The sequence below is a fragment of the Pelodiscus sinensis genome, chromosome 11 (assembly GCF_049634645.1).
Source record: "Pelodiscus sinensis isolate JC-2024 chromosome 11, ASM4963464v1, whole genome shotgun sequence".
Lineage (NCBI taxonomy): Eukaryota > Metazoa > Chordata > Testudines > Trionychidae > Pelodiscus > Pelodiscus sinensis.
The window spans coordinates 32,544,992-32,566,461 of record NC_134721.1 but is presented as its reverse complement, the minus strand read 5'-3'; the positions used below and the strand labels follow the sequence as shown (position 1 = coordinate 32,566,461).

General features: G+C 59.5%; 2 protein-coding genes across 4 annotated transcripts; one reads left to right on the top strand and one right to left on the bottom strand.

Moving 5' to 3' along the window:
* The first annotated feature begins 601 nt into the window (after positions 1 to 601).
* MUS81 (MUS81 structure-specific endonuclease subunit) lies at positions 602 to 9,542 on the top strand. The gene is made up of 16 exons (XM_075938994.1): positions 602 to 984; positions 1,202 to 1,331; positions 1,797 to 1,942; positions 2,201 to 2,287; positions 2,472 to 2,552; positions 2,823 to 2,911; positions 5,147 to 5,305; positions 5,664 to 5,798; positions 6,019 to 6,146; positions 6,402 to 6,514; positions 6,684 to 6,800; positions 7,535 to 7,630; positions 8,072 to 8,194; positions 8,363 to 8,466; positions 8,682 to 8,765; positions 9,170 to 9,542. Exons 1-16 carry the CDS (start codon positions 850 to 852, stop codon positions 9,234 to 9,236), a joined length of 1,794 nt encoding a protein of 597 aa, XP_075795109.1. The 5' UTR covers positions 602 to 849; the 3' UTR covers positions 9,237 to 9,542.
* Positions 9,543 to 10,538: 996 nt separating this feature from the next.
* EFEMP2 (EGF containing fibulin extracellular matrix protein 2) lies at positions 10,539 to 21,001 on the bottom strand. 3 transcript variants are annotated; one of them, XM_075938995.1, is made up of 13 exons: positions 20,822 to 21,001; positions 18,555 to 18,683; positions 18,371 to 18,458; positions 16,843 to 16,891; positions 16,383 to 16,616; positions 15,739 to 15,861; positions 15,538 to 15,654; positions 15,159 to 15,278; positions 14,534 to 14,653; positions 13,390 to 13,516; positions 12,933 to 13,128; positions 12,062 to 12,236; positions 10,539 to 10,820 (listed from the first exon to the last, which is right to left on the bottom strand). In XM_075938995.1, the coding sequence occupies exons 2-12, from the start codon at positions 18,581 to 18,583 to the stop codon at positions 12,075 to 12,077; spliced, it is 1,365 nt and encodes a 454-aa protein (XP_075795110.1). In that variant the 5' UTR covers positions 18,584 to 18,683; positions 20,822 to 21,001; the 3' UTR covers positions 10,539 to 10,820; positions 12,062 to 12,074. The 3 variants fall into 3 exon arrangements, with proteins under 3 accessions (XP_075795110.1, XP_075795112.1, XP_075795111.1); XM_075938997.1 differs by lacking the exon at positions 18,555 to 18,683 and adding an exon at positions 19,280 to 19,342 and having other exon boundaries at positions 20,822 to 20,999; XM_075938996.1 differs by lacking the exon at positions 18,555 to 18,683 and having other exon boundaries at positions 20,822 to 20,997.
* Positions 21,002 to 21,470: the final 469 nt, after the last annotated feature.

Genomic DNA, 21,470 nt, shown 5'->3' with positions numbered 1-21,470 from the left:
GTCAAAATATTAAAGGTATTTTGGTGCTAATGCTTGGCATAGGTATTTGATCCCCTACAACACTTTTCCATTCATAGACATTATAAAACATGTTCCTAATATTGAAAATATATTTGTTATATTACTATACTGTTGATTTAGTTGATTTTTCTTGACTTAAAGATACATAATTAGTAAACTAGAGACATTTTTTAATTTGGAGGAGAGGGGGCACATAATTAATATTTTGCCTGGGGCACAAAAATACCTAGTTATGGCACTGCTCTGTAGTGAGCACACTACCCCTCACTACCCTCCCTTTCTGAGCTGCGAGTAGAGCCCAGGAGTTCTGGCTCCCAGGGTTGGGATAGCCCCCCAGCCCTGCCTGTGTCCCCCACTCCCGGCCCGCGGCCTCCTGCTACCCCAGCCCCGAGTTCCAGGCGCCCCGCCAGCGCCCAGCTGCTCGCTCTGTTCCGAGGGGCACCCGCAGCGCTTTGGGCAGTGCGGGCTCTGCGCGTCTCCCTCGGGCCGCCAGGGGGGGCTGGAGTTCCCCACGCGGCGGACGCTCTGGCCCGGGAGTGTCCGCGCTCTACGATGCCCAGCTGCGAGGGGCGGGGCTAAGGGAAAGGGGGGAATCGCTCCCGGGTTGGGGGCGGAGGGTTCGGGGGAACCCATGAGTCCGGGAGGGGGCGTGGCCTGTCATCCCCCGTGAAGCGTGAGTCACCAGGGCCCCCCCCGGCCGGGGCAGAGGTCGAGCGAGGGGGACCCCCCCCCCGGGCTGGATCGGAGCCGGCGCCCCCTAGAGGAGCGAGGCTGCGAGTCCCGGGGCTGGGGGCGGGGGCGCTGCTCCTTGCCCAGCTCGGCTGCGGGATGGCGGCCCCACGGCGGCTGGGGCGGAAGAAGCCGGTGCCCGCCTGCCCTAACCCGCTCTTCGTGCGGTGGCTGACGGAGTGGAGGGATGAGGCTGCCGAGAAGGGCAGGAAGACCCAGTTCGTGTATGAGAGGGTGAGTCCTGGTTCCCAGACCTGCCCTCCTGCTCTGACCACTGCACATCACTCCCCTCCCTTTCCAGCTGGGACTAACGCCCAGGAATCCTGGCTCCCAGCCCCCTGCTCTATCTCGCTAGCCCCCACGGTACCCAGGAGTCCTGGCTCCTGTGCTGGGATCACACTGGGGGAGGATGAGCTGGAGGCTCCCTGTGTCAGTATCTCCTCTCTGCCAGGCCCTGAGCTCTCTTCGGAGGTACCCGCTGCCCCTGCGCAGTGGGCGTGAGGCTGCGATTCTACAGCATTTTGGGGATGGGATCTGCCGGAGGCTGGACGAGCAGCTGGAGAAGCACCGAGCTGAGGAGGGTAGGTGCAGAGCACCAGGGATGGGGTACCAGGGCTGAGGGGTCCCCAGGATGGCATGAATTGAAGGATGATGAGCAGGGGGCAGGCAGCCACACGAAGGCATAAGGTGCACCAGTGGTCCTAGATAGCAGGTTCCACTATCTTTAAGATCCTAAACAACTGTGGCAGATTTGAAATCAAATGCCAGTGCTTTGTTATTGTAGGGTCTCTCATATTAAATGGGAGGGTATTGTCTCCCCCTCCCTCCCATGGTGCCTGTCCTTGAGCCTAACAAGTGAGAGTCTGCTCCCTGGAAGGAGTCCCCCCCATGTCTCCAGCTGGAGGGTGGGGGAATGGTCTGGCTGAGGGAGGCTGGGAATAGGAGAAAGGACCTGTCCTTTAGGGGGCATAGGCTCCAATCCGGGCCCAGGGTAGGGGGACTGGCTGGTTGAGGGAGCACCTAACTTATTTCTTTTTGAACCCTAGGTGCAGAGGTGCTCTTTGAAACTGTGGGAGGGGCCAGCCCCTCCATGGGAGCACAGGAAAGTGATCCCCCCAGCACAGAGCACCACTCCCCCGATGACCCTTCTGCCTCACAGGACTCACTTGTGGACCGGGAGCCTCCCCCGATGGTGAGAGCACAGCCTCTGGCAGAAGGGCTTGGAACCAGGTCTCCTGGGATCTATCTGGCTCTGGGAAGAGAGTGGGGGGGTCTAGTGGTTAGGGAAGGGGGGTGGAGTTAGAATTCCTGGGTTCTAGCCCTGGAACTGGCTCTCTGAGATGCTGGGTAAGTCCCTGTGGGTTGCAGGGACAGGTGGGGGCTTGGAAGGACGTCGGTACAGTGAGGAGATCAGAGTGGGGACCCTGCTGATTCTCACTTCTCTTTCCAGAGGAAGCACCGTCCAGCCCGGGCGTACGTCCCAGCCCCACGCTCTGGGGGCTATGCTGTGCTGCTAGCCCTCTACAAGGACAGCATGGTAAGCCTGGAATCCTGGGTTCCATGCCCCTGTTCTGGGAGGGGAGTAGGGTCTAATGGCTAGAGCAGTGGGCTGGGAGCCGGCATCCCTGGGTTCTGTTCTTAGCACTGGGAAGGAAGTGGGGTTTGGAGCCAGGCTTCCGATGTTCTCTCTCCACTGCTGACTTCCCTGCTCCCCATTACAGAGCCCACACAGCCGGGGGTTCCTGACGAAGCCTGAGCTGCAACGGGCAGCTCAGCCGCTGTGTGACAAATCCTTCACCCTGGTGAGTGAGAGCTGCCGTGGCGTCCCCCAGCTGGCCCCTTTCAGTCCAGCACCATCAAACATTCCTCAGGAGGCTTGGAGTTGATGACAGGCACCTCTTATTGGGGGAGTGTTAGTCTTGATGAGCCATCAGTCCTGCCATAGAGATCTGAGCCCATCACTCCACCCCACCCCCTCAAGTTTCCCTACAGCCTCTACTTCCCCCAGTCTTGCCCTCCGGCTCAAGCAGGTCCCACCCAGAAGAGTCACATGGGGTATCTGTGTCTTGCAGGGTGACCCGGGAAATAGGTACACAGCTTGGGCATCGGTGGGCACCTTGATCCGCAAAGAGCTGGTGCTGAAAACCAATGTACCGGCCAGGTAGGGTGCTGTGCTGCAGGAGGCATGGTTCAGGGTTCGGGAGGGAGTGCTGGCCTTTGGAAGGGTGCTGTGCTGTGGGGAATGGGCTTCAGCAGGGAGTAGTGTGCTGCTGTGGGTTTTTGTGGGCATACCTTGGCCATTACCCAGTCTCCTGGGCGTAACCCCAGTGCCCAGAGGCCCACACCTTCCTTAAGGGCAGCTGCCAGCCAGGCAGCCTTAGTGACTCAGTGTGGGTCTCTCCTGAGCTTGCTGCAGCGACGCCAGGGTCTGTAGGGAAGCTGGGCAGCTTGGCCAGGCTGAGGGAGCATAATGTCGTCACCTGGGATCCAGTGTCGCAGGGCTCTCCAGCAGCCTGGGAAAGCCACACTTAAGAGTCCATGTTGGTAGCAGCAAATGCTTTGCCACATTCTGGTTCTCTGAGCTCCATCTTCACTCTGCCCATGCGGGCATCCTGTCTGATCACAGGAGCAACCTTCAAACCAGCCCCTTAACAGGTTGTTCCTTTGTTCCCGTGGGAGCCATTTGTCTGCCTTGCCCTTGTATCAGAGGCAGCAGCACACGGTGAGGGCACCACATGCCCCTTGCGGGGAGGGGAGAATTTGTGCGCTGCCTCCAGCCCAATCATTGCAGCTCCCTTTGCCCACCAGGGGTGCACAGCACCTAAAGGGACCTACCAGCCATTTTGAGCAGCCTTGGGCTGCAGCAGGCAAAGACTCTGTCTTGGAGTCTCACTGGGACAGGCCATGGGGTGGATCAAAAGGCCAAAGTCCTCCATTCCCTTCAGTAACTCAGCGACTAGGCACTGAAAGGTGGCAGGTTCTGTTTAGGCCAGAGGTAAATCCAGGGACTTCTAGAGTCCTGGTGAGGGGTGAAAGCACCTGGCACCCCCTTCTTGCCCTTGGTGCGGTCCATGGTGCCAAGGGGGCAAGCATCCCCTTGTCTAGAACCTCTTCCACTGGGGGCATGGGGGAAGCATCAGACACTGTGATTGCATGAGCCTTTCCCTAACCCTTTGCTGCTTGGGCTGTTGGGCAGCTGAAGCCCCCCAAGGGCAGCATGTTCCAGGTGGTGGGCAGTTTTTCCCCATGACTGAAAGGAGATGGGAAAGTTGCCTTCTGTCTCCACCTGGTGGACAGCTAGGCTGGTGCACCCTGGTCTGCTGGAGGATACCTGCCTGAAACATCACTGCTCTGTCTCCCCCTGCAAATCTTGCAGCTTATTCTACACTAGGATGAGTGTCATAAGCTGGTTCCCTAGTCTGTGTTACTGGGCATGTGCTTGCCTTCGGCCGGCCGACAGGGAAGAGAATCCGGCCTCTGGGTCCCTGTTACTTGAGCCTCACCTGTGTCCAGGCCCTGTCCCTCTTTTGGGGTGCAGCTCTTCCTGTGAGCTTAGTACCTGGATGCAGCACAGCCCCTCAGCCTGATCACCATGCAGACAGCCCCTGTCCTGAGGGGTGAGCCTTCTGGGTGCAACTCAGTGCTTGCAGGAGCCCCAAGGTGTCAGACACCTCCCAGACTCCCCTGCTGTGCTCTCTTTACCTCTTCACACCCAGCACAGAGCTCAGACCCAGCCTCCTGCCCACAGCACTAACCGCTAGCTCCGCCTTCCCTGGGGAGGCCTTGACCTGTCTGGGCTCTGACAAGGCTTCTGCCTCAAGGCTTCTCCCTCTGCTGGAACTGCTGAAAATGGCCCAAGCCTCCCAAGAGCTCAGCTCCCCCCTTTTATAACTGTCCAGCCTCCAGTGAAAGGGTCCCCTGACATCAGCTGCCCCAGGCGAGCCCGGCCCAGCCAGGTGACCTCGCTGCCCAGGCTGCTTCTGCCCCCCGTGTTCCCCATGACCCAGTTTTCCTGGGGGGCCAGTCTGTTGGCTGGAATGAGCCTGGTGCTGTTACCCCTTCGCTGCTGGCCTTGGGGATCTGCCTGCCATGGGGGCCAACAGGTGAAAGGCTGCACCTCAAGGGAGCGTCCCGCATGGGAAGGAGCCAGGCAGCGAGTGCCTGATCCTGCTCAGCGTGCCTGGATTGTACCCACGCGCTCCCAGAGGCCCAGTGGGGGGTTCAGCAGAGGGTGTTGTGCTGCCTGGAGGTCTGCTAGGGAGCAGGGCAGGGATTCAGTAGGAGTGTCGTGCTGCAGGGCCGGGGATCGGCATGAAGTGCCAGGCTGTGGGTACGGAGCGAGGGTTTAGCAGGGCGGCAGACGGGACACTGTACAGATGCCCTTTGCTCCCCGCAGGTTCTCTTTGACAGCGCAGGGGCTGGCGCTAGCCCAGAGGCTTGTGGCTGCAGAGCAGGCTCCGATTTCAGAGGATCGAGCCCCAGAATCTGAGATCTCCCAGGGTGCCCAACCCCCAGATCCTGCTGCAGAGGAGACACTATGCCTGGAGCCCCAGTTGTGAGTGCCTGCCTGAGGCGGGGTATACCCCCAGGGAGGGGGCAGGACTCCTGCAACACTGGGGCAGGACTGGAGTCTAGCAGGTCGGAGTGCAGGTGGTGGGAGTCAGAACTGCGGGGTCCTTGCTTTGGGAGGGAAGTGGGGTCTAGTGGTTGGAGCCCTCCCTCCATTCATTGTGGCTGGTTGGTCTCTCCAGACCCAGCCAAAGGGAGCGTTGCTGCTCACTGTAGCAGCGACTCCCAGCTTCCCCCAGCATGTGCTCTTGGGAGGCTGGGGGGTGGAACAGGACTTCCCTACCTTTGCTGGCCCCTCTCCATGGCTCTGCTCTCATTGTGCTGTCTGCCCCACTTTCCTGCAGGCTCGATGGCGCCCTGGGATGTCAGGAGAGGGCAGCGGGTGGCTCTGGAGTGCAGAGACCCCATGACCCTGAATTCGTACTGAGACCCGGCCAGTTTGACATCATCCTGTGTGTGGATTTCATTGAGACCATGGGGTGCGTTGGGGGCCCTGAGCTGCGGTGCTGTTGGTGTAGGGGGTGTATTGAGGGAGTGTGGTTAGGGGTCCTGAGCAGGAATGATTATGGGGTGTTCCAGGTAGGCTGGGCTGTAGGGATGAGATGTGGGGTAACGGGGGGTCACTCACAGTGTCTTGGAGGGTTGGGGCATTGCAGGGGTCCTGAGCTTGCCCCAGTCCCACCTCATCTCTCCCCTCAGAGGCCCTGGGGCTCGAAAGCAGGACCTGCTGGCTGAGCTGCGCCGCAACACCGTGCCCTTCGACGTGCGCAAGCTGCACGTGGGGGACTTTGTGTGGGTCGCCCGGGAGAAGGTCCAGCCCTGCCCAGGTAGGAGCTGCCCAGCCAGCAGCAAGGGAGCGCTCCTCAGGTGTGACTGGCCCCACCCCCCATACATGTAGTGGGGCATTACCCCAGCCCCACACATGCAGATACACGGTACTGGGGTGTGTGTCCCTGAACGTCACTTCCAAGTGGGGGGTTATGGGGGAGCAGAGCCTCATGGCACCTAGATTGCCTCATTCTGGCTACACAGGGCTGGGGTGGGGTCCTGCTCTCTCCCTCCTGAGCCCGATCTACCCCCAGGGCAGCTGCACCTGCGCCCAGTGCGGGAGCTAGTCCTGGACTACGTGGTGGAGCGGAAGCGAATGGCTGACCTGTGTGGGAGCATCATCGACGGGCGCTTCCGTGAGCAGAAGGTGTGGGGGAAGGGGGCTGCCTTGGGGGCGGGGAGCTGAGGATCGAGAAGGGGAGTTGGGGGTTGTCTGGGTGGAGGATAAGGATCTCTGGGAGAAGTCGTAGGGGTGTGGGTTGGAGACCAGGGTGGGCCTCCCTCCCCTGGTAACCTCCCTCCCTTGCCCCACCCAGTTCCGTCTGCATCGCTGCGGCCTGCGCCACCCCATCTACCTGCTGGAGGAATACGGCTCAGTCCAGCACCTGAGCCTGCCTGAGAGCACCCTGCAGCAGGCAGCCGCCAGCACCCAGGTATGGGGACTCCTGCCCAGCACCTAAGTTCCCAAGCTGTGTGGCCGTGCAGCTACCAGTTAAGCGCTGTGGCAGGGGGACAGGCCTCTCCCCAAACTCCAGCCCTGCCATGGTGCCCCAGCCCAGAGCTGCTGCAGTCTGGCAGTAGCATCCCTCCTTCAGCCTAGCCTGGCTAGAGCTCCTGTAGCTGGGGCAAGGTGCCTCTCACCTGGCCCTGAACTGCTGTGGCAGGAGAGGGCTGGGGGGGTCCTTTCTCCCCCTCAGGCACCCCGAACTTCTTACCCCCCGCCTGACCCCAGAGCCCACACCCTCAGCCATGACCCCATTGGCTCAATCCTGCCACACACCGTCCGTGTGCAGAATGAATGTGCGCCCCAGTATGGCCCTTGTCACATCCTCTCCATACTGGTGCACGTAACGATGTTCATTCCACCCATGGACATAAAAAGGGACCCCTGCTCCCATCTTCCCAGCACCTTGGTACAGCGACCTCAGCCCCCCACCCCCCGAAGCCTCCACCGAGCACCCTGCAACAAGCAGCCACCTGCATCCAGCTCTGGCCTCCCCTTCCTAGCACCCGGCTCCAGGCACCCTCCTGAGGCTGCTCCCCCCAACAGCACAGGTGAAACTCACGAACCTTCTGAACCTCGAGGAGGCTGTGAACCCACGTGCCCCATCTCCACTCCAGGCTCTCCCCACCCCCACTCCCTGCTGCTCTCTTCCTCCCTGCCCAGGTAGTAGACGGCTTCTTCGTCAAACGCACCCGTGACCTGCGGGAATCGGCCACATATCTGACCATCATGACACGTCACCTGAACAGCCTGTATGGGGTGAGCATGGGGCTGGGCGTGAGGGGCACCCCCAGCACTGGGCTTCTGAGTCAGAGGTGAGGGTCCCAAGCAGAGCTGGGGGGGAAGGATGCTCAGGGCTGCGCTAGTAGGGAGTACTGAGGGGCACCGCCAGGGCTGGGCTCTCAGGGGCGGTGTGGCAGAAGCATAGATGCCAACTCCAATTAGTGGATGCTCAGCACTTGCTGGCAGCCAAACTCCCCCCAGTGCCTCTCAGCTGCTGGGGGTGGGGGCTGAGGACCAACTTCCTCCTCTCCCTCCCACCCATCCTGAAACAGCTGTTTTGCATGTTTTGGAGGCTGGGGCAGGAGGAGACAGAGTGGGGATGGCAGGGAGGGGTCAAATCCCCTGGCTAGAGGGGGAGTCAGCAGGCATTTGGGGTAGGCTGGGTTGTTCAAGTGCTCGGTTCCTTTTCTTCTCCAGAACAAGACCCTGGTGAGCTGCACCAAGGAGGAGTCTCAGGACCGCAGCCCCCTGCAGCCCAGCAGCGACTCCTGTACCTTGATGACCTTCCAGGAGTTTAATGAGGGAGCTGTCAAGAATAAGGTGAGACTGGTCAGTGGCCGGGCCCCCCTTTCCGGCCCTAGGACAGGGAATGGGACACAGTGTCTTTTCCCCTAGCAGGCCCTGGCTGGCTGTGTCCTTTCCTTTTGTGTGGGTGTTGCCTAAGGCTGGACTACACCCTGACAGCTCCCCCTGGCTCTGCCCCCCCAGGCTCAGACTGTGCGCGAGGTGTTTGCTCGGCAGCTCATGCAAGTCAGCGGAGTGAGCGGGGAGAAAGCAGCCGCCATCTTGGAGAGATACAACACACCAGCCAGGTACAGGGCCCCTTGCCTGCATTGTGGCTTCCGCTCCGGGAGGGGAGTGGGGTTTGGTGGGAGAGCAAGGAAGGGCTGGGGCCCAGCAGCCTGGGTTCCTTTCCTATTGCCTGCATACCTGTCTTGTCCCATGCCTCTCTTTCCCTTACTCTACAAAGCGTGGGGGTGGGAGCCTGAGTCCCTCCCCCCCTCACAGTCTGTCTCCACCCCATCAGCCTGCTGGCCGCCTACTCTGCCTGCCCTGATGCTGCGAGCAGGGACAAGCTGTTGAGCACTATCAAGTGTGGCAAACTGCAGAGGTGAGTGGGAGCATCGTGCTGCCCTTTAACCCCCCGCCCCCTGCTAACCCAGCCCTGGGCTGCCCCTCATTCCTGCCCCACAGTGCCCTGCTAGCCTGGCCCTGGACTCACTCATTACCACAGCCCTGCCTGTGCCCCTGAGTTCCAATCCCAGCACAGCTGCTCCAAGGGGCAGTAAAACCTCCCTCTGGCATCAAATGCTTATTTAGGATGTTACCGCCTCCTGGCTTGGGGGCATGTCAGTTCCTGGAGTTAAGGGGGGCAGGGAGCCAGGACTCCTGAATTCTCTGGCCGTGTGTTAGGTGCTGCATCTGTGCTTCAGTTTCTGGCTGTGAATGGAAGTTGGGGGTTTCTTGCTGTGCCCCTTTCCCCAGCCTTAACACCCCATTGTGCTTTCTCCGCAGGAACCTGGGCCCCGCCCTGAGCAGGACACTCTCCCAGCTGTACTGCAGCCCTGGCCCCCTCTCCTGACAGGAAGCCCCTGTTCCTCACAGGTTCTGCTTTGGACCTAGTGCCCCATCTGGGTAGCACAGGGGTGCTGTAGCCCTTTGACAGGGATGTCACTGGGCAGGGAGCCCAACACCAGAAAATGTGCGTGGGGGGGTGTCAGGTGGGGACTCTGCCTCTGTGAGGTGTATGTCCATGAAGCATGATGGCCATGAGGGGAGGGAGGTTTCAGGCAGGGTCTGGAAGGACTGTCTGAGGCATTCGACCCCAGCACTTGTTTTAATGAATCTTTGTATTTTCCTTGTTCCAATAAATTGGGTAGCTCCTTTTTTCCTGCTGGGTTTTCCTTGCCCTAGAAGTGAGGGGAGATCCCATGGCTACTTCATCACCACTCTCATGGGAAGGGGAACTAAAGCAGGAACGGACTAGGGATGTTAAAATTAGGTTAATGTACGAATCAAGTAGTCAATAGAATTTGTATCGATTAATAGATGGGGGAAGGCAGCTGGCTCAGTCCCTGCTCATGCTGGGACCAAACCGCACTGCGGCTCTGCAATTTAAAAGGTAGTAGGAATTGGGCAGCGTGGGCCCCCCCGGCTCCTACTGTCTTTTAAATTGCAGAGCCAAAGTGGGATTTGGCCCTGGACCCAGCGCAAGCAGGAACTGGGCCGGGCTACCTGCCCAGCTGGCAGCAGCCCCTGTTCACAGGACCCTCTGTGGACAGGGGCTGCTGCTGAAGCAGGCTCTGCCCGCAATGATCCTGGGCCCACCATGGGCAGAGGCTGCTTTACAGCAGCCTCCCCTGCCCCCCTTCGCTGCCTCTAAGAGAGGCAGACAGCACCACTTGGTGCTGGGGGGAACCAGCTTTTTAGCCAGCTCCCCCCAGATGCGAGTAGTGGACTCGACTACCTAATAAGCCTAGTTGAGTACTCGCTTACATCCCTAGAATGGACACAGGCTTGGTTTGATCTTGTCCCAGAGCTAAGCTTGTCGTGCTGGCTGGACGGGACCCCCCACCCCCACTTCCACTCCCCATGTCTGCCCCGTTCCCTTGCTCTAGCCTGCGGGCGAGAGACACACACACCCCACACCCCTACCTCTCCCCTGAGCATTTTGCCCACTCCCAGAGGGGAGAGCATCCCCTACTGAAGGGCTTCTGTCCAACTTTTGAGCACATTTGCCTATGATTCAGGTGGCTCATTTCTTCACACTTAGGCAATTGTACGTGGTGCTGCCCAAGCCCCAGACACATACAGACTCACACTCACTGTGGTGCTGGTAGCAGAACCCAGACCCCCAACTCAACCTGCTTTGCCTTATTCTAGGTTTGGTCTTGGTGCTTTTACTGAAATTTTCCTTTTTTTAAACCAGAAAGTGGAATAAATCTGCTACAAAATCACACCTCCGCTCTGAGCAGGAGCCTGGCACCGGGGGCTCCAGCCAGGGAGGAGCAGAGCCCAGGGCAGGCTGAAGGGATGGGAGATGTGGGCCCAGCTGCATGTCAGTTTCCAGTGCTGGTGCCTGGGGTCCTGTACCCCACTAGCATCTCTCCAGAGCTGGTGCCGATGCTGGATCCAGTTGCACTGTCCCCTTTGGACCAGTGCCAACCTGCAGGGGCAGAAAACAGGCACATTGGGGGCCTGGCATCCTGCTTTAGCCCCCAAGGAAAAGGAGAGGGAGGGTGTGTTACAATCCACATCCCCCACCCCCCAGCCATTCCTTGGTCCAACTGAGCTGGCTCTACCAGTGCTGGGATTTCTTGCTTTTACGGACAGACAGGACACTTCTGATTCCCAGCCCAGAACACAGCTGGGTGAGGCCAAACTTCAATGGGGCAGAGGCAATAATCTGCCCCCTTGCATAAGCTGCTCTCCCCAATTTCCAGGGCAAATCCACCCCTCAGTTCCAGGCTAGGTCTACACTACAGGGTTTTTCTGGGATGTCGGAAATATCCTGGAAAAACTCCGCCGTGGCCAAGGACGGCATCTGCTCTTCTGCTTTTTTTTTTTTTTTTTTTTTTGCGGAAGAGCAGACGTGCTCTTTCAGAAGCTCTGTCTTCTCCTTCCACAGGGAAGATGGGCTCTTCCTAAAGAGGAGGCTTTTCCGAAATTTGGCCCAGTGTAGATAAGCCAAATTTCAGAAAAAGGTACGCAAATTGGGGAGCATATTTTGCATACCTCTTTCCAATAGATCATTGTAGTCTAGACATAGCCTGAGTGTCTGGCATTGGCTTCACTCAGCCTTTGTCTGCAGGACAGAGGAACCAGGATCTAGCCCCTTGGAACCTTTGTTGGGAGAAACTCACCCAAGGGGGCCCCCACCTCTCACCTGGGCAGGGCCGGCCTGAACCCTTTTGGTGCCCAGGAGCGCAGCGCGCCCCCCCCCCCCCCCCCTCCGGGCGCAGGGCGCATGTGCGGGCCGGTCACCGCTGCTGGTGCACAGCCCAGGGCCTGCCCCCGGGGCGCACGGCGCATGTGCTGGCCAGGCCAGCGCTGCTGGTGTGTGGGCCGGGCGGTGCAGGGCCCCGCAGCCATGGGGGGAAGGGCGCTGCGGGAGCTGGGCACGTGGCTCCTGATGGCAACTGTAAGGGACGCCGCGCACCCCTTACAGCTGCCATCAGGTGCCCCCCCCCATTGGTTGGCGCCCTGGACAGCTGCCCGGCTTGCCCATGCCTCCACCTGGCCCTGCACCTGGGGTTCATTCGCAGGTTTCTCAGAGCTGGGTGTGCCCTAGAACTGGGGGCAATCTCTTTTGGTCTGGAAAGGTCTGATGGGGCAGCTACCATAGATAATGGGGCTTCCCATTGTAATCAGAGACCCCCCCAATTCCACAAACTAGCCCTATCTTACCCAGGCTGGGGCACTAGAAGGAGTAGGCTCCCACGAAGATGGTGAGGCGTAGCACCGAGCTGGAGCGGTAGCTCATGAGTGAGTTCATAGTCACCATCTCCAGGTCCAGCACGTATTCCCGGGGCCCTGTGACAGGCCGGGCCAGAACCAGCATGGCACTGATGTTATTGATTTGCTGCCAAGAAAGCATGTGAATTAATGCAAACCTCCGGGGGCATTGGCTGCCATCTGGCCCCAGGTGAGGGGAAGGGGCGGAGGGACATGACTCTAGCCCTAGCCCCACGTTCAAGGAGGCAAAGGAAAAAAGGGGGCTCAGGGTAGTCACTTCCTGCTCCTTTGATTCACTGTGTGTCCCTGCCCTTCCTGCTTCTCCCCCGCTGTCTGTCTCCTCCAGCTCCCTCCATAACTAGTGGGCATCTACAGCTCCTGGTGCTCAAGCACATTGCCCCAGTCAGGGCTCCTGGCATCTGTCCCCCCAGCTGCCTGGTGCCATCCTCCACCCCCTCTAGTTCAGTGATTCCCTGTAACTCCTCCCCTTCTTGCAGGGGCTCAGTCTGCTCACCCTTATTCCCCTCCCCCCATGAAACAGCTGTTCCCCCTCTTTGGTTACCAGGGTTGACTACTGCAGGAAGTCCTGCCTTCTGGGAAGCACCCACTGCCTGGTGCTAGGAGCAGTTCACGAGCTCCTGCCCCCAAGATCAGATCAACTGGCTGGGGCTCTGGCTAAGGCGAACATGCCCATTGCCTGGTACTGGGAACAGCCCAGAAAGTCCTGCATTTGGGGTAGCAGCCCCTGCTCTTCTTGGTTGAGCTAAAAGAGGAAGTCCTGCCTTTGGCAGTGGTCTGTCCTGCCCAGAGGCCCCCCACTCACCCGGATGTAGAACTCTCCCTGCTCGTTGCCAGAGCGGATCTGGAAGGAGTTGTAAGCCCCGGGGTAGACGCTGGTGGCCTGGATCTGGAAGACATCGGAGGGAACGGTCCGGTCAGCTGTGATGCTCATGTAACGATGCACGATGGACGAGGGCTGCTCCCGGCACAGAGGGTTCGTGGTGGGGCACAGACAGCGACTGCGGGGGAGTGACAAAGTTAAGGGAGAGCAGGATGCCTGGGGGCTATCCCCAGGTCTCACTGACTTACTGGGTGCTTAGAAAAAGTGGCATTCCCAGGCACAGGAAGCACGACCCATCCTGAGCCCTCTGGCCCTGCAGCCTGGCACCTCCACTGCCGCACGGATCAGCACTAGCTACACTGTAAAAGCAGACAAGCCTGGTGTTTCCTTAGCTAAAGGAGACCAGCCCGTCCCTGCCCCGCCCACCACTCAGACTCACTTGTCAGACACCTGCACGTAAGGCTCCAGACAGCGGTTCTTCTCCACACAGCGATAGCCCCCATGGAAATTAATGCACCTCTGGGTCTCAGTGCAGTGGTGGGTGCCTGTCTCACATTCGTTAATATCTGTGGAGGGGAGAGACTGGGGTAACTGGAGTCAGTGATCAGGCGCAGCAAAGACCCCAACCGAGACTGGGGCTCTCATTGTGCCAGATGCACAAACCCCAACACAATCAGCAACCTCCCCCAGCAGCCCCACACCACACAGGACAACCTGTAGGTCAAAATCAAGGCTCCTGCTGTGCCAGGCACAGACACATGGGCTATGTCTACGCTGGCACGATCTTGCACCAGAGCTATGCAAATGAGGTTAAGTGTGGAATATCACCAAGCCTCATTTGCATATCTAATGAGCCGCCACTTTTGTAAAAGAGGCTCTTGCGCCAGAAGGAGCTGTCTACACTGCCCCTACCCCTTCTTGTGCAAGAAAAACCCTCTTGCGCAATGCTGTTATTCCTGAAAATAATCAGTGTAACAGCATTGCGCAAGAGTGCGCAAGAAGAGGCAGCGTAGACAGCTCCTTCTTGCGCAAGAGCCCCTTCCACAAAAATGGTGGTTCATTAGATATGCAAATGAGGCTCGGCGATATTCCACGCTTAGCCTCCTTTGCATAGCTCTGGTACAAGATCGCGCCAGTGTAGACATAGCCATGGTGACAAGCCCTGCACCAAAGAGCCTCAGTCTGAACAGACTTGGGGCAGGAGGGGAAACTGAGGCACCAGGCAAGGAAAGAACTTTTTCAGAGTCTGGAACAGAATTCAGGAGTCCCTGCCCATTCCTAGCCATGACCCGCTACACTGGAGGCTGGATGCCCTAGGGCAGTAACAGGGATCTGCTCAGAGCTGAGTCTCTCTCTTGGGATGGCTAATGTAGAGAAGGGGGAAACCCCAGACAGCATTTCACACAGCTCTGCCATGGCTTTTAGTCCCAACACCAGTCTCCTGCTATGCCAGGCCACCCCCTTCCAATGGCTCTTGCAGAGGTTCCAGGATTTATTTAGGCCAGCCAGGGCTGGGGTCAGCTGGGATGGGCAGTGTCCTGGGGAGGGAGGCACAGCGGTGGGGAGTGGGGGAGCATTGGTACCTTGGCAGAGGCGGGTGCCCAGGAGTTGGTAGCCCTGGGGGCAGTCACAGGAGAATCTCCCTGGCTCATTGATGCACTGGAACTGGCACAGATAGCTGGAGTAGCTGCACTCATCAATATCTGGGGGGAGGAGAAAGATGTGAGTGCGCTGGGCTCCCCTCATCTCCTAGTGCCCCCCCACCTGCACCCTCAGGATCTGTCTGTGCCCATCAGCCTCACTTTAGAGATTCCCCCTAACCAGCCCCACTGGCCAATGGTGGGAAAAGAGCAGGGGGAGGAGCTAAGAAGGGCCACAAGGCAAGGGGATAGGTAAGTGGGTGGGGCAAAGCAAAGGGGGATAGCTAAAGGGAATATGGGGAGGGAACACAGAAGTGGGAGGAACAGAACAGAGTGGGAGGAGCTAGAACTGGAGACTAGAGGGGAGAGATTACCAGTGTGAAAGGACTAAAGGAAATGGGAAGGGTTGGATTTAGGGAGGGGCTAAAATAGGAGGGAGATTAAAGCTGGCAGCTGATATACAACAACACAAGGCTACACATGGGAGGAGCTAGGCCTGGGCAGGGCCATGCTAAAAACAGGGACAGAGGAAGAGGAAGGGCAAGGACTGGGTACCCTGCTCACCTACCATTGCAGGTGAAGCCGTCATGGTCGAGTTCATAGCCCTGGTTGCAGCGGCAGATGAAGGTGCCGTAGGTATTGAAACAACGCTGCCCGCACGGCGCCCCCATGTCGCACTCGTTCACATCTGTGCGGAAAGCACAGTGAGACATCCCAATATACCCAGCACCAGGACGCGACTGCTTCTGGGGTGAGCCATGATGGTGTACAACAGTGTTCAAACTGCCGGGTGATGCAAATGGGAACAGGAACAGAACCCAGGAGTCTGGAGTCTCAGCACTCCCCATTCTAACCACTAGACTACCCTGTCCTGCCAGAACTAGGAGAGACCTCAGGAGTCCTGGCTCTCAGACCCCATTGTCCCTCTGGCAGAGCAGGTCCCTTACCCACACAGGAGCGGTTGTTGCTGGCCAGCTGGAAGCCTGACTCACACTGGCAGGAGAAGGAGCCTGGGGAGTTGACACAGCGGTGCTGGCAGTACCGGTACCGGCACTCGTCGATGTCTGCCACACGGGAGAGAAGGGGTTAAAGCACGTCCGCGTCCCAGCCCTGCAGCAAGGCGCCCCCAGTGGCTGGTGCACACTCACCCACACACTCAGAGCCAATCTTGCGGTAGCCGTCGGGGCACTTGCAGTGGAAGGCACCGGCCGTGTTGATGCACTCCTGGCTGGGCTGGCAGTCATGCAGCTCTTCCTCGCACTCATCCACGTCTGCAGGGGGCAGCACCAGGACATGTGGGGTTAGCCAGGACGTGCTTTAACCCCAAGGGCTTCCTAGACAGGAGGTATCTGCCCCATAAAATCACCCTCCTTTGCCCCATAGCCCCCAGTGATACCAACCACCTTCCCCACACACACCTGAGCTGTGCCCCCTTTTTGTCCTTCCCGCCATTTCCTCCTCCTGGCTGTGCTCTCTGCCTTCCCCCCAGTCATGCCCCCAATTGTCCTCCCCAGCAATGTCCCCCTCCTGGCTGTTCCCTCTGCCAATGTTCAAATTTTTTCCAACCATGTGCAGAATAATGTTTGTCCTTTGCACTGAGGCAAGTGCAGATGTGCACCACCAATAGAAATAATTTGCTGCTGGCTGTGGGCACACTGCTAATCCGCTGGGTGGCATTTGCATCTCTCTTGGGTGGCCACCCAAGCACAAAGCTTACAGGGAGCACTGCCCCTGCCACTCCCCCCAGCCATGCCCCTTGCCCCTCCTCCCCCCAACCAGCCGGTGTACTCACCCAGGCAGGAGCCGAGCCCATCAGGCTCATAGCCCTGAGGGCAGGTGTTGTGGGAGGCGGTGAGTGAGGGTCGTGGGGGCCGGGGCCGAGGGGCACTGGGGGGTGCAGCGCTCTCGGAGTGCACGTCATTGATGACGGAGGCTGAGCGCGGCAGGCATAGGTACCCGCCATAGTGATTGATGCATTTCATCTCCCCCTTGCAGGCCTCGGGGATGGTCTCACACTCGTTCACGTCTGGGGACAGACACAGGGTCAGAACCCGGGAGTCCCAGCTCTTCCTCCCCATGACCCACTATCCCCTGCTCCTCTTCCAGCCCTGGGGTAGAACCCAGGAGTCCTGGTTCCCAGCCCCACCCCTGCTCTATCACAGTAGGCCCCACTCCTCTCCCAGCCCTGGGGAGGAGCCCAGGAGTCCTGGCTCCCAGCTTCTGTCCACTTCCCACACTGTCCTGCTCCATACCTTTGCAGTGCTGTGTGTCTGAGTCCCACTGGTATCCATCCGTGCATTCCTAAGGGTGGCAGAGGGAGACCGTTACACTCAGGGGTCAACGGGGAGGGAAAGACCCACAAATAGAGGAGTGAGGAAAACAAAGGGCTGGCCATGAGTAGGGTCACCAAGTAGGTTTAGAAAAAATACCGGACACACTAGATGGGGGGGGTGATGGGGGGGGACTGGTGGGCATGGGGTTGGCCCAGGGAGATGGGGGAGGGGTCGGGGCAGCGCAGCTGGCCAGGGGAGATGGGCGGGGCAGCGTGGTTGGCCAGGGGAGATGGGTGGGGCAGCATGGTTGGCCGGGGGAGATGGGGGAGGAGTCGGGGGCAGTGCAGCTGGCCAGGGGAGATGGGCGGGGCAGCGTGGTTGGCCAGGGGAGATGGGGGAGGGGTTGGGGGCAGTGCAACTGGCCAGGGGAGATCGGGAGGAGAAGAACCGGCCAACAGGAAGCGGGGGTGGGCGGGAGGGGGTCCAGGTCGGGGGCAGCAGAGCTGGTCGGGAAGGGTCAGGGGGCGGGACTGACCCAGGCACATGCAGATTCCGGGGCGCTGTCAGTCCTGTGCACGGTCCAGAGAAGCGTGAGTGAGTCCGGCTGTGGTTCCACCACGCGCTCAGGAGCGGGGACAGGGCTTCTCCTCCTCCCCAAGGCATCAGATGCAGCCAGGGCTCCCAGCTGCTCCCCCAGCCCCCGCCAGGCTTCCATTTGGCACCCAGCCAGAAATCCAGGAAATACCGGACACTGCACATGTCCCGTATTTTCTGGATTTTTTTACCGGGCAGAGGGCCTGAATACCGGACACCTGGAAACCCTAGCCATGAGCCAACCAGACCCCATTGCTCTTGAAAGTATTAATGGGCTCTGCAGGGTCAGGGGAGGAACCCAGGTGTCCAGGGCCAACTCTGGGCAAGCAAACAGCTAAAGGCCTTGCACAGACTCTACCAGGGATCAGGGACACACCCACACATACAGAGCAGGGCTCATCCTTTCCAGTAGGGGGCAGTGCATGTGCACACAAAACTCTCAACAGATTGAACATGGCAAAACAATGAATTGATATCCCAGACCAGACAAATCATAATGGTGGGGAGGGCACACAGCACGTCCAATGGAGGGGAGTGGGGGGGGGGTTGGAGGAAGCCTCTGAAATAGAGGGGAGGGTAGCACCCAGGGAGCTGGATTTGGGCAGGGAATGGGGGGCTGCAAGGAACCCTGGGGGATGCAAGGGAGTAACTGCTAGGTAATCTGAGAGCATTAGTGTCTCCATTTGTGCGGCTGGGCAGCCCAGTTTGTTATTCCAGAGTTTCAGGGGCAATAAGGAATGGACCCCCTCCAATGTACTGGAGTTTTGCTGAGAGATACCTGCATACAAAGTCTGCACATCTCACCCTAGAGGCAGCTGCATCTCAGCACCAGACCAGGGACCTCTGCATAAACAATCCATATGGGGCCCTCCAGAGGCCACGTGCAGGGTGGGCAGCATTGGCACATTCTTACCGTGTAGGAGTCAGGTTCCTCCAGCTCCTGTGAAAGCGCCACGCCCACCAGCACTGCCAGCAGCAGGCAGGAGACAGGCCACATGGTCCTGCCAGAGGTAAGACAGGGGTTAGCATCACCCGCCCACAGTCCTGCCAGTGCCCCCCAGATAGGTCATCTAAAACCCCTCTGAACTGAATCTGACCATTGGCATGGTATGACACTGTGCATCATTGCCTCCGTACTGCTAAGAACGAATGTGATTCCTCCTGAGCCTTGGAGCAGCAATCCTGTCTTTGCAGCTCCAATGGGGCCGAGCTCATCCCACAGTACCCTGGAGCAGATGGAACACAGATCCTCATCCCTGCTAGCTGAGCCTTCCCCCATCGTCCCCTCCCCTTCCCAGTCTCCCAACACTCAGCAGATTCAAAGCCAAAGAGTTTGGCAGGGACACACTGGCTCAGAGCCACAGAGCATCCAGACCACACCCATTCCTATTCCCACTGGGCGCAAGCTAGTGTCCATCCAGCCCCTTTTGGAGGATGAAAGGGAGAAACGTGGCAGCCCCCCACCATACATTGAATCTTGATCTTCCCACTGGGCCTCTCCACCCCTAAACTCCATGGAAGAGAGACTCCAGGAATTCTGGATCCCTTGGAGATTTCACAGTGAGGTTCAAAGCGTTATGTGTTACGCAGGGTGTGTTATGAGTTGGAGGGGCTCACCATTGATGCAGCCAAACAGCCATTGCGAGACTGGGCCTCAATGGCTGGGATGGCAGGGGGATCATGGGTCTGGACTGAGGGGGACTGAGTGAGCAGTAGCAGAGGGCAGAGCCTAGGGGACTGAGAGTCTGGATTGAGGGGAACTGTCCAAACAGTGGCTAAGTGAATAGCCACCCACTCAGCTCCTTGATTTTCCAGAGCTTACTTTTTGTCAGCCACTCAGTTTGTGGGAGGTAGGGATCCTGGTGCAGCCATCAGCAAATCAGAACTGTGGGGAGCCAGAACATATCAAGACTGGGCAGGAGCATTATATTGTGGTGGGGAACAGGGGATTGGTGGGAGCAGTGGAATCAGGGGAAGGACGCATCCTTAGGGGATTGAGGGGAACAAAGTAGGATCTTCCTCCCCCACCCCAGTACACAGCACAAAGTATGTGTGGATGCCACCAATGCAAAGTCTAATGGGAGCCTTCTCACTGACCCAGCAGTGTCAGTATTTATATCTGGCCGGGTGTATAATTAGCCTCCAGGGCCTGGAGCCCTGTGGCCTCTCCCAGTCAGCCAGAGCACAGGCGCCTAAGGGAACATGGGTGTGTCCTAGAGGAGTGTATAATTGACAGTCCCTAGAGCCCTACTTTCTGGCTGTTGCCCCAAGGACTGGTATTACAGGGAAGGGAGGGGGCAGGAGGGAGCAGACTGGAGCTGTCCAGCTGGACTCTTCAGACTCTCCTCCCTTCTACCCCAAACTCAGTCCTGCTCTTGGAAGAAAGTGGTTGAAGGAAGAGCCCCTGCATCAGCACAAGGTCTGATTGGCTGCTCTTCAGCAGGAGGCGGACCACTGAGGAGGACAGCCAATCAGAGGGGGATCCCCAAAGGGCAGGCTCTATCAAGACTTGTCTCCAGTTGGGCATTCTTGAGAGAGCAGGACACAGGAGGTGGGGTGAGGGGTCAGCCAGAGACTGGGCAACAGGAGAGGCAGCTGGGTTGGGGATCAGGCTGGGATCCCAGCCATGGAGCAGGTTGGCAGGCAGTGTAGGGACCACAGGCTGGAAGGTGAAAAACCGGGAGGGGTCACAGCAGTGGGGGAGAGGAGCTGGGGGAGGGGGGGACTGGGGAAGAATCCCAGCACTGGGAGGACAGATGGTGGGTGGGGGAGCTCCAAGGGGGAGAGGGATCAAGGAAGGAGTCGGGTCAATCAACGTGGGGGATGCGCCAGCGGGGGGGGGGGGGGGGGGTCAAGCAGTTAGGGGATACCCGCCCCCAGTGTAAACATTGGTCCAGCCAAAAATCTTAGTTACCCTCCCCCCAGCCATCTCCGCGCTGGCTCCACTAGGGGGTCTCTCCCCCGCCCCCATCTCCGCCCCGCTTAGGGTCAGTGCGTTACAAGCGGCTTGTTTGGGCCTTGGGGAAGGGGCTGGTCTGGCGGGGTCGCGCCGGCCCAGCCCCGATCCCAGCCCGTCCCGTTAGGGTTCCTTCCCATCACTGCCAGGCGCGGGGCTGGCGCCACGGGTACAAAGCGGGATTTCCAGGGGTCGGGCGCAGAACGGCCCTGCGTGTTTCCCTGCTTTTAAGGATAACGCCATCCGGGCTCTTCCCCGGATCCCTTCACGGAGGCCCGGCCCGCTCCTGAGGATCCCCGCCCCCGCTGACCCCTGCATGGCCCGACCCCCTGAGCCCGTACACGGCCCCTCCGCTCCTGGGCATCCCCCCGACCCATGCGCGGCTCGATCCCTTCTGGCCTCACTTACCGTCCTGGCTCGGCCCCCCGCCCCCGTGCTCAGGCCGGGGGGTCCGGTCTGCGCCCCCCCGGACAGGACGGTCTGCCCCGATCCCCCACGGCGGGCGGGCGCACACGGAGCAGGCGCTGGCGGCCAAGGCTCCCTGGGAGAGACGCGCTGGCTCCCCCCGGCCCCCCTGCCCCGAATTCCTGGCTCCGGGCCAACGGGACCCGCCCCGCACCTGGATCCACTTACAGCCGGCGCCGCGCGCCCCGGGCCGGCCAGCTGCGAGACCGCGCCCCCTGCAGCCCGGCCCAGCCCCCACCGCTCCACCCCGTCCTCCCCCAGCCCCTCACCCCGTTGCCCCGGCCGTGGCGCCAGCCCCGCGCCTGGCAGTGATGGGAGGGAACCCTAACGGGACGGGCTGGGAGCCTGGGATGGGGGCTGGGCCGGCGGGACCCCGCCAGACCAGCCCCTTCCCCAAGGCCCAAACAAGCCGCTTGTAACGCACTGACCCTAAGCGGGGCGGAGATGGGGGCGGGGGAGAGACCCCCCCTAGTGGAGCCAGCGCGGAGATGGCTGGGGGGAGGGTAACTAAGATTTTTGGCTGGACCAATGTTTACACTGGGGGCGGGTATCCCCTAACTGCTTGACCCCCCTGGCGCACCCCCCACGTTGA